This window comes from Pyrus communis, chromosome 6, assembly GCF_041283825.1.
Source record: "Pyrus communis isolate YQ-2024b chromosome 6, ASM4128382v1, whole genome shotgun sequence".
NCBI lineage: Eukaryota > Viridiplantae > Streptophyta > Magnoliopsida > Rosales > Rosaceae > Pyrus > Pyrus communis.
This window is the reverse complement of record NC_142570.1, coordinates 7,941,420-7,960,129: the sequence shown is the minus strand read 5'-3', so window position 1 is coordinate 7,960,129 and position 18,710 is coordinate 7,941,420. Positions and strand designations below refer to the sequence as shown.

The 18,710-nt window shown below is 36.1% G+C and overlaps 3 protein-coding genes across 3 annotated transcripts; 1 reads left to right on the top strand and 2 right to left on the bottom strand.

The window, feature by feature from the left end:
* The first annotated feature begins 830 nt into the window (after positions 1–830).
* LOC137710500 (dof zinc finger protein DOF1.8) lies at positions 831–3,573 on the top strand. Its single transcript, XM_068449541.2, has 2 exons — positions 831–1,614; positions 2,070–3,573. Exons 1-2 carry the CDS (start codon positions 1,591–1,593, stop codon positions 2,985–2,987), a joined length of 942 nt encoding a protein of 313 aa, XP_068305642.2. The 5' UTR covers positions 831–1,590; the 3' UTR covers positions 2,988–3,573.
* A 3,071-nt stretch (positions 3,574–6,644) lies between these two features.
* On the bottom strand, positions 6,645–9,046 carry LOC137710633 (uncharacterized). Its single transcript, XM_068449708.2, has 3 exons — positions 8,593–9,046; positions 7,507–7,655; positions 6,645–7,090 (listed from the first exon to the last, which is right to left on the bottom strand). The coding sequence occupies exons 1-3, from the start codon at positions 8,767–8,769 to the stop codon at positions 6,952–6,954; spliced, it is 465 nt and encodes a 154-aa protein (XP_068305809.2). The 5' UTR covers positions 8,770–9,046; the 3' UTR covers positions 6,645–6,951.
* Positions 9,047–13,383: 4,337 nt separating this feature from the next.
* On the bottom strand, positions 13,384–15,926 carry LOC137710656 (BTB/POZ domain-containing protein At3g05675). Its single transcript, XM_068449740.2, has 2 exons — positions 15,473–15,926; positions 13,384–14,867 (listed from the first exon to the last, which is right to left on the bottom strand). The coding sequence occupies exon 2, from the start codon at positions 14,803–14,805 to the stop codon at positions 13,510–13,512; it is 1,296 nt and encodes a 431-aa protein (XP_068305841.2). The 5' UTR covers positions 14,806–14,867; positions 15,473–15,926; the 3' UTR covers positions 13,384–13,509.
* Between the last annotated feature and the right edge of the window lie 2,784 nt (positions 15,927–18,710).

Sequence of the window (18,710 nt, the reverse complement as noted above, 5' to 3'; positions counted from 1 at the left end):
TAATTTGATTTTCTTTTTCTCTTTACAGAACTACCTCTTTCTTTTTCATCATCTTCTTCATCCTCTCTTTCAATCCTCACCTTCTTCTCTTCACCGATCTCCCAAAAATTAGTTTCAATTTTTTGTTCATAATTTCTAGTAAATTGACGTTTCTTGCGTGACATCTTTCTCTCTCCGTCCCATCTTGCTTCTCAGTGTCACCGTCCCCTCGCCTCCTACATCTCAAATTTCAAAACAATTATAGTTGTTGGTCTCAAGCAGAAAATCAATCAAGCCAACTCATTACACACCCCAAAATCCTATCTTTACCCCCGTCCTCCATCCATAATCCCTACTTCTTCTCCTCACCCAACAAAAAACACCCATAAAACCCCCCCCTTTTTTTTTTTTTTTTTTTTTTTTTGTATTTTCCAAACACCCTTATAACCCATGAATTAAATTTTCTGAACAGCCAAGCAATTGATTGCAGGGAGGAAGAAGAAACTTGTCAGATTTCGTATTTGATGTGAAACCATGAAACCAAGGGAGGGAGAAAGAGGAGAAAAATAGCTTGGATCGATCTTCGCTTAAGCAGTCTTGCGAAGATTAGAATTTGAAGACTTGAGGAGCAGCCCCTAAACTGGGAGCCGTAGAGACGGCATGCTTGTCACTGCAGTGTTGGAAGAGAAGGGAGAAGAGGCGGACATTTTGATGCGAAATTGGGTTCTAAGCTTTTTGATGGAACATGTAGCCTTAGTTTGGTATTGAGGTGATTCTGAAAAAAGTGACTATCAAAAAAAGCTAGGAGCTTTTTTATGTTTGGTAAACATTCAGCTTCAACTTTTTTTCACAGTTTTGGGTGAAAAAAAAGCCAAAAACACAAAGCTGCAAAACCCAGCTTTGAAAAACCAGTTTTTTTTCACATCTGTTTTACATAAAAGTTTATCAAATACTATAATATTGTTTTTTTTTTTTTTTTTTTCAAAAGCACTTTTACAAAAAATTTTACCAAATAATATACTGCTTTATTTCATAGCTACTTATTCTCACATTATAGCAGAAACAGTTTTTTTTTAAAGTACAATAACACCAAACCAGCCCGGAGAGAGAGGAAAGAGAGACTTTTTAATGTTAAAACTATTAAAGAAAATTGATTACTAGCCGTAGGATATCATCTAACGGCCATGAAATGATTGGTCCGGTGGCTCCGTTGTGAAGGTTCCGGCGAGGGCCCGAGCCCATCATTTTTAATTACTAAATCTGCAGACAAATATATTCCCACTCGGAAGGTCTAGAATAAAATATTTTGAAAATGAAAGAATATTAGTATATTATAAAATTAGACTAGACAGAGCAACATTCTCTCTCTCTCTCTCTCTCTCTCTCTCTCTCTCTCTCATACACTAGCCAACACATAAAGCAAGGGCCATACGTACAGAACGTCCACAAACAACCCTCACTCCTCTCAAAAACATTCTTTTCTATTTTGTTTTCCAGCTTTTGTAACCAGTTTCAAGAAAAGTGAATTTTTCTCTCTTTTTGAGGAAAACAGTTTTCTTCTTCTTCCTATAGGCTATAGCTCTTCTTCCTTGTGCACTCAAGTTTTCAGCCATGGATACTGCTCAGTGGCCACAGGTAGACAGATTTTTTACTTTTCATTTTTCTTCATTAAACCCCATTCCCTCCTCCTTCTCTTTACTTCTATGAATATATACAGTCATCTTTTTGTTCATTAATTGAATGGCCTCGTGGATCCTCTTTTCTTTCTGTAAGGATATTGATGCAAGTCCCCACTCAGTTTTTGGATTTAGTTTTTATCACTTCTTCAACATGGTATTTCACTTTACCTTTTGTTTAGGTGATAAAGTAAAAAAGAGCCCAATTATCTTTTGTTGTTTTTGTTCCTCTCCTTTTGTTGCTGGCTCATACAATTTTCAAAAAAGTGTAAATTGAAAAGCAGTTCCTTCAGTTGTTTTGTTTTGCTTGTCTTCTCCCATTTCTCTAATTTCACAGTATTCCTACTGATCAAATACTATTTCTTTTGTTTGGTCTGAAATTTATCTTGTTCTTTTTTCTGTTGGCTTTTTTAGGGAATTGTGGTGAAACCAATAGAGGAGATAGTGACAAACTCATGCCCTAAGCCTGCAGCAGCTAATAATTTGGAGAGGAAAGCAAGGCCTCAGAAGGAACAAGCCCTAAACTGTCCAAGGTGCAACTCCACCAACACGAAATTCTGCTACTACAACAACTACAGCCTCACACAACCAAGGTACTTCTGCAAGACTTGCAGAAGGTACTGGACTGAAGGTGGGTCCCTCAGAAGCATCCCAGTTGGAGGTGGTTCAAGGAAGAACAAGAGATCTTCATCCTCAAACAATTCTCCATCAACAACTTCTAACAATTCTTCTTCTTCCTCAGCATCCAAAAGGCTTCCTGATCTGATTCACCAAAACCCTAAAATCAACCAAGCCCAAGATCTGAACCTCACTTTCCCATCCACTAATCAAGATTTCAGGAATATTATCTCTGGTCACTTGCTTAATCACCATCATCAACAACTTCCAAACAACAACATCAATGATCAAAGCACCAACAAGCAGCAAAACCACATCTCTACTTCTTCCCCAACTTCTACTACTACAACTACAACAACATCCCACCTTTCTGCCTTAGAGCTTCTCACTGGATTGACTTCTAGGGGTTTGAACTCCTTCATGCCTATGCCAGTCCTATCAGACCCGAACAACAACTCTGTATATAATAGTCCTTCTGGACTAATTAATCCGATGCAGGATTTCAAGCCAACTCTTAATTTTTCACTGGATGGGCTTGGAAGTGGATATGGGAGTCTTCAAGGTCATCATGTTCAACAGAGCAGTGGGAGGCTTTTGTTTCCCTTTGAAGATTTGAAACAAGCTCCTTCAGGAGGAGGGATTAATGAGCAGAACAAGCAGCATGGAGATTCAACTGGGTATTGGACAGGAATGCTAGGAGGAGGATCATGGTAATTAGTAACAAGAAGAGACTTGCATCCTGGGTTTTTTCTCTCTTATTTCTGATTTTAAACTTTTTATTAGTCTTTGGCTTTTTGGGTGGGTGACTTAATGTTTGGATTTCTTCATAACTAACAGATAGGATACATGGGTTTTCTTAATATTCTTCATTTCTCCTTCTCTTTTTTTTCTTCTTGGAATGGCCTTTACTCTTTTGAAGTTAGATGGTGGTGGGTTTTTGAAGCTTATTTTAGATATGGCTTCAAAATGGCTTCTTACGTGTAAGGAGCTGAGCAGTGTTCATAAAAAAAAAGGGCGTGGAGGATGGAATCTATGATATCAATCAAGACCAGCCCAGATTTTTTTTTAGGGTAGAAAAAGTAGAAAAGAGGCATATGGCATGCACTGTATAATCATCTGCCCTTTTTAATATTTCATGTAATTTCTTCTAGTTCTATCACTACAAGAAAATCAAAGGGCATCGCGGTCCACTGAAATGTGCTACTAATTGGTTCGCTTGGTACAATAAATAATATGTATAATTTGCAACTTAGTTTGTAAGGATCTGAAGTGGACACTTCAATGTAATTGTTTATCTCCATGCATCTATTTACACACACACACACACATATTGTTGTTTTAGGAGGATTTTAGTTTAAGGTTTTATTCAGAAACAGAGATTTATCCAGCCATTACTCAAAGATCTCCATGAAGCATATGAGCAAGAGGGGAGAGCTTGCTAGCTGAAGAGCCAGAGAAGAACTCTGATGCCTTCCACATGACTTCGTAATAAACAACTTTTCAAAAAAGCAGCTTCTGGCTTCTCTCCAAGTTTTAATTTAGAACCACTAAACCTTCTACTTAAACCAAAAGCTCACCTATTGACTACATATCTAAACAGTTCTGAAGACTCCCCCTCTAATCTCTATGTCCCATTTCCTGGAATGATATCATTGCTTCCATTCCATTCCACACCCCTTTTCCTTTTTTTTCTTTTTTTTTCCCTCCAGTGAAAGATTGAGAGAAAGAACTGACAAACCCTACTTTCTTTGGTCTTTGTTGGGACCCACAAACATTCCCCTTGGCAAGTGTGCTAGAGAAAGAATAATACACCCCACTAAGTTGATCCATCTAGATCTGAACTCTCAAATTTTTTAGTTTTTTAAATTTCTTTGTTTCTTGCTGTAAGCAACTTGTGGTGTATGATAAAAAAATAATGGTGTTATCCACACATTTATTTTTATTTTTTACATTTTTTTTTTAATTTTTAATAATCAGATTGAATAAATTAAAGAAGATTAATAGATAAAAGTAAACAGAAGTGTGAGGGTGATAAAAAATGGTGTGTGAATTATAAGACCACCGTTAAAAAAATAGAATCCGCATAACATTTTTCTTTTTTTTTCATCATTTTTTGTTTTTGTCTTTTGATTGTATTTTAATATTTTCATTCAAAGAGTCAAAAAATAAATAGAAGCGAGAGTAAAAAAGAAAAGGCTAAATTGTAGCAAATGCTTATGATCTATAACACGAGTTTCGTTTTTGCTTCTGAACTCTATTAATAGTTTCCTTCCTCAAATTATGTCATTCGTTGCTCTATTAGTCCTTTTCGTTAAAGTACCATGAACCATCCACAAAATTTCGTGTTTATGATTGGATCTCCTGAATGTATGACTACATGATCTTAGTTTTAATTGGAACTCTTTAATACCCCATAAAGTATTTTGAGGAGGAACTCCTCCTTAACCTTAAGGAGCCAAGCTCTTCTCTTTTTAAAATAAATTAAGTGTTTTTTTTTTTTTTAATTTTTATTTTTATTTTTATGAAGCTTAAATTTGATAGAAAAGAAGACATAGTTGATGGAAAGAACACTCATGCAACATAGAGTTAAATTGAAGGACGAGAGAAATTAATATGAGAACTTAGTGACGAAAAATAAACATAAAAGAAAGTTCAGGGATCCTTGCTACCATGCACTCAAAAGAAAAATAATGTATAAATATCAATTGCATGTATAATAACTAGCAAATGTTGGATGTACCGTAATAACCTAACATGGATGTCATTTTCCAGCCAAATTTTGACGGTTTATTTATAACTTGGTAATCCAAATTAGTTTCTCCGAGGGCTTTTTGGGTAATCCAAACATGTCTACAGTCATTACAGATCACTTTAGTCCAAGTTGACATATGAATATGACAACCCATTTTCCTATAGTTAATCACCACGAAATGAAGTAGGATAATACTAGGGGTGTCAAAATCCTAAACTAAATTTACAAACTAAATTATGTGTCATTAATAAGAAGTAAGTATGGTAATCAACACTTACTAATTCAATTATCAATATTCACGTTATTTGGTTTGCAAAATTTAGTTTAAAATTTTGGTCTCCCTTACATTATCCGATGAAATATAATGGCCATCCCAACTATTATTCTAGAATAAAAAAAAATAATAATAAAAAACAAAAAAAAAGTAGGAAAGAGGATGGAAAGTGGATTTGAGTAATCAAATGTCGTTGGTGGATGTGTTGTGGTTTGGATTCTTGTGTGTTGGGTTTTTGTGCTTAGGTTTTTTCAATGAACAAGATGTTTTCCAAACTTATCTCTTACATTTCTTGAGTTAAAACCACAGAAGCATCCTTTGTTTTTGGCAATGCGTGAAATATCTGCCTGCTGCCCTCTTTACATTCTTGGAGACCTATAATTCCCATAACCTAACTCGTAGGATAAAGAAGTATGCATTTCAAGGGGTGAGAGAAATGAGCGGTGTTATTATTGTACACGAAAAAATTACGTTCTTCAAATGTATGATGTGTTGGGCACGTCATTTTATAAATTTTATTTGATAAAACAACGGGGGTAAAGCGTGGGTATGACACCTTATTATGCAGTTAGTCAAAATTACTTTCACAAAAGCATGTGACCTCTTGTATTTTGGTCTTAATTATCTAATCCCACCACATCGATCACACTTTGTGTGAGAGTTTCCCTTACAAAACATGTCATAACCAAGTTTTCTTTGGCATGGCGAATCATTTACTGAAAATAAATGACCAAATATTTGGTGGCGGACGTAGCATTCGAGGGAGAATTTCATAGAACAGGTCACTACCACTGTGGCGTCCCAAATCACTAATGCAAGGTTATGTGCAAGACTTTCTCCTTATGACCTTGTATTTGTGGTTCAAACACCAAAGTGCCAGTGAAACCGTACCATCTACGTCCTTCTCGTAGCATCGCCCCATTCAAGGTGGCAAGACATTACACATAGATTCTTTGTCTAAAAATGAAGATGTCTAACATCACGAGGTAGAATAGGACGAACGTTTGCGCTTGACGAGGGCAAAAATTGAAAGATCATAAGAGTTAAATGTTGTAGTCAAACATATGATGGCTACATTTATACTTAAAATATGAGAACCCAAATTCAAATTCTCTTTTAACAACACGCAATAGTCCAGAAATGTCATCTCAATAATCCCAATCTTGCCCAACAAGTAAGTCCGTCCCACCCAATAGGCCCTACAGACTTGGAAGAAAAAAAGAACCAAGATGGAGAGTGGTCCAGGGTCCATCTTCAATTATGTTTCTACAGCATTATCGTCAACAGGGACGGGAACCGGCCACGATTAGAAAAAATACACCCAAGGATTTTGAGAGAATATAAATACGGGGTAACGAAACATAAACTTTTCTATCTGGAAACAAATAAGAGCAGTGAAACTCAGCAATGATAGCACTTACAAAGAGAAAATCAAATGCAGACATTTTCCCAGTCGCCCGTCTGGTTTGAATGCAACAGAGCAGCGAAGGGGTAAAAAATTTCACTTCATCCAAAAAATAATACATTGTTTCCAGTTTCAACATTTCAACAGGGATTCTACCGTTATGTCTGAATTGCCAATATGATTAGGGCAAGGGAACTCATATGATTGGACCAAGAAAACTATAGTCAAGCTTGATCGTTTAGAGAGATCAGTGATCAGCGTTGATTCCGAATATACGAACCTTGTGCATGTTTGGGAACTTTGCAACTACCAACACAAAAACTGCTAGCGTGTTAAAGATGAGCATTGGATTTTGATAGTCCGTCGTGTGTGAGGCTATCAAGTACCTGCCAAATGAAAGATGATGGATAGGTAAGCAAAATAGATGTCTTATTGAGTTAGAATTATTCGATACAGTAGCATCACACGTGAGAAAAAAGTTGTACATCCCATGAGCATTCTGGTCTAACATGTCTGAGTGCATTTCTATAATTCATAAGATCAAATTAAGCTAACCAACAAACGTGTGACATCTGTATAACAGCTATGTTGAATTAAATGGTTCACTTTATTCTGAAGCGCTCACCGATGGGACTTAAATTGAGGGACACTGTATTTAATGGTTAGACACAAGATGACTATTGTAAGAGACCATCAAGGGAGCACCGCTGATCTCCCCGTAATGACTAGAATTCATGCTTGCATTTTCAAAATCCAAAAAGCGATCTGCAAGGCTTATAAAGAAAAACTTCCAAGTACTTACAACACAACAGGCACGACAGTTAGAAATTTTCTGTTTCGAGTGAGTTGGTTGCCATTGTCTATTTGCTCCCACCATGTCAGTGCATTGTAGATACCCTGATCATCTGCAAATGGTGTTCCTTTCTTCCAGTGGAAAAAGTGATAAGTAACCTTAAGACAATCATAAAACATGGTCATAAGTAAATCAGAGTATCAATAACTAAACTATAATAAAGACATCAAATCTACCATACAGATCATAAGATAGATAACACATATTCGACGACCGGTTAACCTCCAACAAGACATCAACTATTTACTTTTCTCAAGAAGATGCATAACAGATACTTATAACATAAAATCAGCAGCCCCAAATTTGAAGAGAGCTTCAACTCAACTCAATTAAAGGGTAGTGAGAACTCAATGAATTTTTCATTTATCAGTATGAAGTTTACAATTCCAAATTACATTAACATTACGCAGAAACACTCTGCCTATATTCCTCAGATAAAAGTTGTTCATTCCCCTGTACCCAATGCTCAGCAAAATCTGCGCTCAGCATCCAGATACCAATCCCGTAAAACTCAATCTGATTTCCTGGTGTTAAATCATAGATGCATCCCCGTCTACTGATTTTGATTCTTTTGAGAGCATATTATTGAACAGAGACTTGTTTATCAATTCTACCCCATCTCTACTGCAGAACTGAACACGAGAGTTTATTCTCCTCCGCCTCCTTGTGAACTAAAAAGATTATACAACTATACAGACCGATATAATAAAGTATATAACTTCCGAGATTGTTCACAATTTCATCTAATCAGTTAGAGACTCCCGCATCTTGTCTAGTGTTTAGAAATTTCTACAATTCGATTCAAACGTAACATAAATTCACATTCAAGTATGATTTATTCAATCCTACCCAGTTCTTCATCAATCACAACAACCCTACACCATTCGTCGATTCAGATTCACAATCACAATCAAAGTAATTAACCTAATCCACCACCATAATTAACCAAATCGAACAGGAAAAAATAAGCAGATTAAGTTAAATCTTCGAACAAATAAACACAAAAGACTGAAGAGAAAGGAAGAGAGAAAATACGAGAAAGTGGGAGAGGTGGACGATAGTCCAGGCCATGCCGGGAGAGCAAGAGAAGAGGCAGAGAACGGTGAGCCACGAGAAAAACACCATAAGAATGTAAGTGGTCCAGACTCCGGGGTACGTGAACCACTCCGTGTTCCGATTCAGATCCGTCGGTCGCACCGCCGTTACATACATTTTCCGATCCTTTTTTTTCTGGATTTTCTGAATTTTTTGGGATGATGAAACGAAATCAATTAACCGGTAGAGACTACGAGATGGAGATGACGATTAAGATTAACGACGACGATGATGGGAGTGTTAATAAGGAGCAGCTGCTCATCATCACCGACGTCAAAAACGAAAAGAAAATAAGACGATTTGGGGAAGTTGCGTTGCAGGACGGATTGAGATTCGGGGGATTTTTGGGGTTGGCGACTTTGGCGTGTGTTTTTTTTTTTTTTTGTGGGGTTTATTATTTATTTAGGAATTTAGAAAGAAAAAAAAATGGAATTGGAGCGAAGGAGTATGATTGATGATGAATATTTTTAGGAGGCGTTTGTTTGCCCTCACTAACTCGGATTGGACTGGACTGGACTAGCTATTAGTCCAATACTGTGTTTGTTTCATGCTGGGACTAACATTAATGAGACTAAAGGGGACTAGCATGGACAAAACCCTTCACTAAGAGGTCTTAGTGAGACCCCCCAATAACCATGGGACTAACTAAGACTATCCTCTATTTCTCGTCCTTGTCATGCTCAACGACCACTCCCGACAGACTCCTCGTCATCGCCGGTCACCTAAATCAATCATTAACTTCCCGACTCTCTTTCAGATCCATTTCACAACCAACTTTCATATAAAATATACCAAATTGAAGCTGGGAGTGACAAGATTACGATTTTACTTGAATCGAGGCCAAAAGGTGGTCGAATGTGGCCGAAAAATGGCCTGGAAGTCTCGGCCTGTTTGGGCTTCTTCAAATCCATGACAAATTCGAGCATGCAAAGCTAAGATCTCGGTCCAGGGATGGTGATGAATTTTTTGGCGGTGCTAACTTCATCCAATTTAATGAGGGTTGGCCAAAAAACACATCAGGAAACCTGCAACTCGTCGGGAAAATTGGAGCCATGAGGTTCCGTTCGAACAACGTATAGCTAGAGAGGGAGGGAGGACAGAGAAATAGAGACTGGAATCAATAAGGAGTTTGACCAGGAATGAGAAAGTGACATGAATTGAGAGGTTTGAGAGGAAAAAAAAAGGGAGAGGGTGGGACGATGAGAGAAGAGGAAAAGAGTGGGACGGAAATGGTAGGAAAAGATGGAGAAAAAGATAAGATCATAATAAAATATTAATAATTTATATATTAAATAAAATAATATTAGAATTTGTTATTATCCAGCTTCTTAGTCGAATACTGCACCAAACGCTTCACTAAGTTAGTCCAGTTTAGTCTAGTCTAAGCCAGTCCAGCTTAGTCCTTGAAGCTAATCCAGTCCGGAATAGTCCGGCGCAACAAACGCCCCCTTAGAGAGCTTTAATGAGAAGAGTTTGTGCCAACAAATATTTAACCAAAAACAATCTTAAAATGTTATTTAATCAAAATAACTCAAAGTTTAATAAAAAATCATCTAAAACTATTGTGTACATATACCTTTTTCGTGCCCTTATCCTCCTCTTCCTCGTCATCGTCCTCATCCTCTTATCTGCACCACAAACAATTTATAGTGTTAGTATTTTATTCCAATCAGATCCAATAAGGACCTACGGTCCCGATGATGTACGTACATGTCAGGCATCTATAAATAGCTGAGATTCATAACCTTAACTTAGGTCTTTATCTTAGGTTCTTGTTATATCAAGACTAAACATAAGGTGCACCCAAAATTATGAGCATTTTGGAAGAAAAATATTAGATATGCATTTCATACGCATTCAACAATGTGTTTTTTGGTTGTGTGAGGGAAGTATGTGTATTTTGATTTTTCTTCCATGACTTTCTTCGTTTGAGACTTCATTACTTTCTGAAATAGTGCCACCATTTGTATTCCTTTACCCCTTGGTTTATTTGTTTCTCTTTTTCCTTGGCTTCTTATCTGGAAACGGTTAATGTGATATAATAGCTTTCTGGTATAAAAAGACCCATTGAACGTAGAGGTTAATGCCGAAAGTGCAAATGCATAGGCATTGGGCATTCTTTCATTTGGGAAATGTATTACTGTAATACATGCTTACCAAATCAAAGTTGAAAAATGAAGCATTCATCGGAACAAAACCGCCGAAACAAGTTCAAAGAACTTTAATGGTAGAAACTGGCGAAAAAGTGTCTGGAAACAAAAAAAGAACCAAAACATAAAACTGTTTCTGGAGAATCCAAAACATAACAATGTTTATGAGAAAAAGAAGGAAAAAAAAAATCAGATACAGTGTTTGTTTTATCTGTGTACAAACAAACACTGTATCTAGAAAGAAAAGAACCAAAATCCAGAAACAGTGATTTAAATTCCACAACCAGTGACTTAGATTTCAGAAATAGTGATTTAGATTCCATAAACAGCCTATGTTTTAGCCTTTGATTGTTTCTTTTCTTTCATGCATCAGTTGATTATATTTAAGAAACATGATACTTATTTTGCTTTGAATCCAAATACAATGAATTTCACTATTTTTTTTTCTAGCTTACATTTAAGAAACAATGTGTCTATTTCATTTGGATCCAGAAACATTGACTTAGATTCCAGAAACAGTGTTTCTTAAAATCCAAAAATAGTTTATTTTTACAATCCAGAAACAATGACCCGTCGTTATTATTGAGTAACATGCAGATCTCAAATTTATTTTCTGGGGAAACAAACGATGAACTCCACTGACGAAGAAAAATTGACAAACTGTACTTCGAATACATTATGAATAATAACGACGATCACATTTCAACGAAATAATACAAAATATAAATTAAATAGCATGAGGATATATATTTTTGTTTCAAAGAAAAAGTGTCTACAAAACAAAGATGAACTCCATTAACAACGAGAATCTGGAACTCAACCTAAAAAAGTTAAGGGTAAAATCGACAAATCATAATTTATTATAGTTGGACCATTTTTAGTTGGACTACTTTAATATGGGCCTTGTACTAATCATTAAATGAAACTTATAACGTGGTTTTTTTTTATTAAAACTAAAATTTTTCAAGCTCTTTTCATTAGTTTTTTTATATTTTTAACGGTCGGTGATGGAGTTGGTGCGAACAGATCCATTAACCTTACCTAACAATGTATAATATATTATATAAGGCTCGTTTGGTGGGTTAGATGAGATTAGACCTTAGGAATATGATTGGATTGACGAAGACAAGATAGGATTTGTAACTCATATACAATGATAGGTTGGATAAGGATTCATAAATTATCATATCTAGTTATGTTCATCTCACATTTTGACACAATAAGCAACAGACTGTACTCAAGTCTATTTTAATTGGTCACAACCTATCATAACTAGCCCACCAAATAAGCTCATAAGAGTCTCATTCTCCTAGGCTTTAAGGTCCAAGAAAATTGTGTCCACCTACCGTTTGATTTTAATCTAATGGTTCATGATCATTTATTTTTAGGATGACGATATTCATACATTCATTTTTACTTCTTACACATACCGTTCAATTTTTGACCGCCAGATCGAATAAATTGTATATCAAGACCACCTAATTTTTATTGCTGTAGTTTCTTCTTCACTGGTAGATTAAGATGAAACAGTATGCAATTTTGAACCATGAAGTTTAAGAAAACGAGACTAATATCATAAGTACATTTTTGTTGGTCCACCCAAAAATCTGTTATGTGGAGAGATTTTCAATGTATTTAGTACATAAATACACCTAAAATCATAACACAATTGAAGAAAGATCTATAAAATTTATCCTTATATTATGACACGAACGGTACTCGACTATATTTCGGTAACATAGAAAAATCTTTGTTTTGCGCCCCACCGACATCCTACAATGTTTCCAACAAAAATGAATTATGATTTTTAAAAAGACGTGTGTTTTCAAAATATCCTTTGTTTTGTTTTTATGTTTTTTTAGCAGCAGACACGTTTTGCAGCCGTATTTATTTGAAAATATGTTTGGAGGAATTGCTTTTTATTTTATACAAACGACAGCTTAATAGTTTAAATTGTTAGTTTTTATGGAGAACGAAGATCGAATCCTGCACCAAAGTACATAAACATTATTTCTTTGAGCATTAATAAAATGAACGAAGAAATAAAAGAAAACAATTGGATGTCTGTGATGATTTGGGTCAACATTTTTTTCGTATTAGAGGGTAGCCTTCACATAACAATCCGTAATTTAATACTTGAAAACTTGACTTATGTTTATTAGATGCAGTTGATTCTCTCCCGCTCTCTTTCACATGCCTTTATAAATTCCACATAAATAAACATACAAATTGTTCATTAACGCGAAAGCAATAAAGATAATAGGGTTAGGCTACCCAACCTAACTCCAAAATAAAGTGAAACGAGAAATCTCAAAATGCAAATTAAGGTCATTATTTGGCCAAAGACACTAGTTCTCTTTAAAATGACGGATTATGGTCCCAAATCAAACATCAAGCTCTCCAAATTCAGAATCTTTTAAACGTATTTTTCTTGTGTTGACGCTTGCCGAACGACTCCATAATCCAAGACGCTAGTTGTTCTACATCACTTACCCAAGTACAAACAGAAGCATTCTACAATGTCAAAATACAAGAATTAACATCATATCATTTGCTTGTGTTGTGGGGGAGAGTAAATTACTAAATTGTAATGCTTGGAAAATATATTGATATAAAGCTCAATTTTCATCAAAGACCAATTAATGCCCTTCCTATTTCAACAGAATATTAATTTTACAACATATAAGGAGGCCAAAGCAAAAACTTTTCAAAGGCTAACAGTTGCATTGCCAGCCCCATCCAATCCCTCCACTAATCTTCTCTTTGCAGACTTCGTTCTAAAACACCAGACCTCGAAGGCCTCGCTCAAGTCCGGATACTGGACCTGCTCGGCTCCCATCCAGTCTGCCAGAATGTCCGCTTGATCATTTGACGGCAATGCCAGCACCAAGGTCACCATGGCCCCTTCAATGCTCTGGCACAAGTCTTCACTCATCTTGTATGGAAAGCCCGTCTCCTCGCTGCCCTTTGAGTCCAAGAGCGGTTTCATCTTCCTTATATAAGGCAGCCATGTCTTTAGTAATGAGACGCGGATTGGAGTTGGAAGAATCACATTGCCATAGCCAACTGCTTCCAAGACTTTAGCAGTCACTTCTATGAGCTTAATTTTCAAACCCCACATAAAAGAATCTAGTTTCTTATCCTCGATTACTTCTAAAACGTTACTTGAGTTTTCAGCCCAGTTGGATACGAAATCCTTCATCAAATCCATCTTCCCAAGTATGTTAAACATCCACTCAAGATCAGACAAACTATGCAATATTTTCTCCTCTGCCCTATCAGATACAAGGTCAGGCTCCAAAAGTAGGGCAGACAACTCCTTTTCAAACGTCGAATAAATCTGCAATAGACCCATTCTCAGCACTGATTTTACTTCATCATCAGCTGTGACCAACGGTGCATCCTCATCTTCTCCTAACATGAATTCAACTTGTTCTTGGGCAGAAGTCTTAAGCTCATTACCGAATGGAGGGCATGGTTCGGAAATGGATGTGGCAACGCGAACCGCTGAGACAAAAACGTTTTTGGTGGCAGCTAAATCAACAGGTTGGATCCTGGCTAATATCGGCATAGCTATTGGACCCAAATTTGAAACTGCTTTTAGGATAAGTTCCTCTTCTTTGTCCTCCCAAGGAACAGCCTCTAAGTACTGGATGCAGCAGCGTGCAATCTCTTCGCACTGGAAGGCAACTGCTACGTGAAGAATACCAAGTGCAGATTTAACAGAATCCAACGAGTCCGAAATTGAGTCTGCTGGAAGATAAAGCAGCTTCAACAGGTTGACATGGTGATCGTGGTTAACCTCTGAGCAATGTATATTGATGCAATCACTACAGCTCGGATGAGAAAGCCGGTTGGCAAAGTACTTGCTCCTATTTATCAGAACAGAGGAGTGGGAATAGAACCGTTTCGGTATCCCTTCTCTATTCTTCAAGCATATAACAACGTCACTAGTTTTCCGATCACCAAACCTGCGGGGCTTGGTCTGTAAAGCTTCGTCCATGTGCGCGAACAACGCTCATGCTTTATGATATCGAAACAGCAAAAATTCGGAGTCGTTTCCAGCTGCAAATTAAGATTTTCTTAGATACTCGGTTCACATAACCTAAACAAACATCAACATAATGTATATAAACTTGCATATTGTATACAATTGTATGCAATGATCTATGTCACCAACTGACAACAATCTTCTTAATTTTTCAGTATCCAACATAGTTAACAGATAATCATTACTTAATCAAAAAGGAAATTAAATCAAACCCACCGACAAGAAACAAGATTATTGCAGCTAGAAAGCACCTCAATTAACCAAACAACTCAGGATTTACTTAACATAAACCATTCAATTAAATCAAATTAACAAATCCCTGGTTGGATTCTGTAAGCTAGTAATGACAATAGTGATAGTAATGATAATAGTGAACTAAACACAGAATAAGAACTAAACCCAAATATAGCTCCAATAAAAAAGAAAAATTCTTGATTTCTCACAGACCACAGGTAAATATTACTAAATAATAAAAACCCATCAAATTTATCCAATCCCCTTTCAATTATTTGGAGCAAAATATTCAAAGTTCCAATCTTTTTATTGCCTCAAATAAAAATTCCATTTTTGCTTTTCAAATTGGTAATTCTGAAAGAATACATAAATAAATAAAACTCACCTTTAATTTTATCAACCGCAGTAATGGATCTGCAGTGTTCCAGTGCAAAATTGAATCTGAATTTTGCTGCAATTCAGAAGGGTTAAAAACGCGCAGAAGAAGCCCCCCATTGGAGGGTCTGATTTTTTGAGTTGATCCTTTCAGTTGTGAGAGCTCCGAGGAAATAGAAAGCTTTGGAGTGAAACGCAAAAGTTTTCAGACTGACCAAATGGCCCTTGTGTATGAATTGTAATTTAGGATGATGTGCTGCAACATCAAGAAGTCAAATTAATATGAATTTGAAGGGCAATTTTGTGCAAGTAAACATGGACATTAGTTCTCTACCCTAAATTGGGGAACAGTTGTTTGGTGGAGACAACGTTATTTGTATCTGATTGGATCTTTGCATCAACTTGGCAAATTGGCATGCCCACTTGCTCTTTTCTTAAAGGATGAATGATTTCATAGCTACTTTACCTTGAAGTAATCTTGTTCGGTTCTTTAGAGGTAACGAATCACTTGTTTCATCTAACATACGGATCACAAATATTCAAAAGTAACTCATTAAAATCATGAAAATAAAAATTCAGATACAAATATCAAACTCCTTTTTTCTGCAATCTTGTTTGATTTTTTATAGATACCAATTGAAGTGCGAAAGATCTTGGGAGAGACAAGTATACTGCTATAGCTGACTCACAAGCTCATTGAATAAGATTTTAAAAACGAAGAAGATGTCCAATGAGAAAAAGGTAAACTGAGGCAAAAGGCACTAATCTTAGACAATCGATTCGGATTTATGTTAAGGTGCTCAATTACAGAGGCTATCTATCTCTTACGAAGATTTATAGAACGATAAAAGATATACAAAAGGATTTGCATATGGTTTTTTTATAGATATGGAAAAAGCATATGATAAGGTCTCAAGAGAAATTTTTTGGATGATTCTAGAGAAAAAAAAGGTGTACAAGTATCATATATTCTGACAATAAGAGCAAGCCCAGCGTGGGCACATGCTCGGGGGATAGGGGACAGAACAAGGGCCCGAGGCCCGGTGGATCAGCTCCAGCGTGGGCAAGCCCGAGTGAAGGTGAAGGCCCGAGCTCCGGGCCTGTGGGGAATTGCCAGCCCAAGAGCCTGAGGCCATGTGACGTCAGCGCTGACGTCAGCCTGGCGTCAGGCATTATTTAATTTTTTTTGTGTCAGGCGCGTGCACCCCACTTGTGCGTGGGGGCGCATCGCCGACACAAAATAAGAGAAAAAAAAAAAAAAAAAAAAACTTTTTCAGTTACCGTTGGGAAGCCACGTGGCTTCCCACGGTCCGTTCGATCTCAACGGTTATTTAATTTGGACCGTTCGATCTGAACGGTAAAAAAAAATAAAAAAGTCTTATTTAATATCCACCGTTCGATCTGAGATCAACGGTGGATATTAATATGCTTTATAAATAAAAAAATAAAATAAAAAATAGTTTTAAAATTAAGAAAAGTTACCGTTGTGACACATGGCACAATCTGGAGTGTTGGAATTCAAATTTTATTATATCCAACGGCAGAGATTAATTAATTGAATAAAAATTTAAAAAAAATTGTAAAAAATTCAAAAAAAATTCTGAAAAGTCTGAAAAAATCTGAAAAATCTGAAAAAATTGTTTTTACTTTTCTATAAATACCTTCTCATTATCATCTACCTTACACAACAATTTCATATTTTCTCAACTACTTTCAATCACATTCCTTTCTTTGTCTCAAAGTTTGAATCCATTTTTTTTCAACAAAATGACCACTGGTGCAGGTACGAATTGGTCGCTTATTGAAGATGTTGCGTTGTGTACTAGCTGGGTTGAAGTTACTCATAGTTCGCTTACAGGTAATGAGATGCAGTTGCGAGAAATGTGGAGTCTTATTCATACCAATTATCTTGAGAAAATTGGTGGGAAAAGAACCAAAGAATCGATGTCCAGTCGTTGGAAATTACTTAGTCAATTGTTTAGTACGTGGAGAGACGCCTTGGCACAAGCTAGTAGTAATATTCGAAGTGGGGAAAATTACTCGGATCATGTAACAATATATTATTTATTTGATACCCAAATTTACATTATAATTATTTGTTTGTATTATTTATTTGTTACCTACATAATTTATTATTTATTGTTTGTATTATTTATTTGTTACCTACATAATTTATTATTTATTGTTTGTATTATTTATTTGTTACCAACATAATTTATTATTTATTGTTTGTATTATTTATTTGTTACCTACTTACATTATAATTATGTTGTTTGTATTATTTATTTTTTACTTATTTTCATTATAATTATTTATTTGTATTATTTATTTGTTACTTATTTTCATTGTGTAGGAACTTCAAGCACAAGCTTGGTACGCTGCCAAAACCAAAAGCAAAAATAAATCATTCAACTGGTGGGAATGTTGGAATATTGTCAAAGATTGTCCTAAATTTAGAGTTGTGCCAGTCGGTCCAGAAGTGCACATGAATAGCATACACTCTACACCCGATCATGTCTCGCATGTTCATGAAGATGATGTAGAAGAAGTGCCCGAAACGCCCCTCCCTGAACAAGCGCCGGGTTCGACCCGTCATCCAATTAGGCCGCAAGGTAAGAAGGCTTCAAAGAGAAAAGGGAGTGCTTCCAAGAATGATTATGCAAAGTTCATGGAAGAACTTACTCGCCAAGGTGAATTGACTTTGGCGAGGGAACTGCGAAATATGAGGCTGATAAGGCTAGAGAGGACGCAAAAGCAGCAGCTATTGAGAGAGAATTTCAGGCTAATGAGAGAGAAAGAGAGCTATTTAGGCAAGAAAGGGAACATGTTAGAGAAGAAAGACGGGCTCAACGAGATCGTGAGATTATGAACACGCCTTTAGAAGGGAAGTCTCCAAATTCTAAATTTTTTTGGAAGTCAGAGAAAGCGGACGTGGTGCGAAGGAGGCGTGCAAGAAAAGCGATAGCAAGCCAAGGTGGTTCTAGCACCACAAGAGAAGATCATCCTAGCACCACAAATTGGTTAAGTGATGATGAATAGAGTACTTTTTGTAATCGGAGCCCATAAGTTTTCAATCACTTTGGGTTGTAATTTATTATTTATTGTTTGTATTATTTATGTTGTTTCCAATTTATTGAATATTTATTCAAATTAATTTGGTAAGTTATTTATACTAAGAGAATATTTATTGAAATGACAAAAACACACCAAATAAAATTACATAAGCATACAGAATAATTAAAAACTCA

What these genes read in the sequence shown, in the direction of transcription:
- LOC137710500 (XM_068449541.2), top strand. Translation starts at nt 1,591, where the DNA reads ATGGATACTGCTCAGTGGCCACAG. An exon ending in ATACTGCTCAGTGGCCACAG is followed by an intron (nt 1,615 to 2,069) that starts GTAGACAGATTT and finishes TGGCTTTTTTAG; the next exon opens with GGAATTGTGGTGAAACCAAT.
- LOC137710633 (XM_068449708.2), bottom strand. Translation starts at nt 8,769, where the DNA reads ATGTATGTAACGGCGGTGCGACCGACGGATCTGAATCGGAACACGGAG. An exon ending in TCCACCTCTCCCACTTTCTC is followed by an intron (nt 7,656 to 8,592) that starts GTATTTTCTCTC and finishes GATTGTCTTAAG; the next exon opens with GTTACTTATCACTTTTTCCA. An exon ending in ACTGTCGTGCCTGTTGTGTT is followed by an intron (nt 7,091 to 7,506) that starts GTAAGTACTTGG and finishes TTCATTTGGCAG; the next exon opens with GTACTTGATAGCCTCACACA.
- LOC137710656 (XM_068449740.2), bottom strand. Translation starts at nt 14,805, where the DNA reads ATGGACGAAGCTTTACAGACCAAGCCCCGCAGGTTTGGTGATCGGAAA.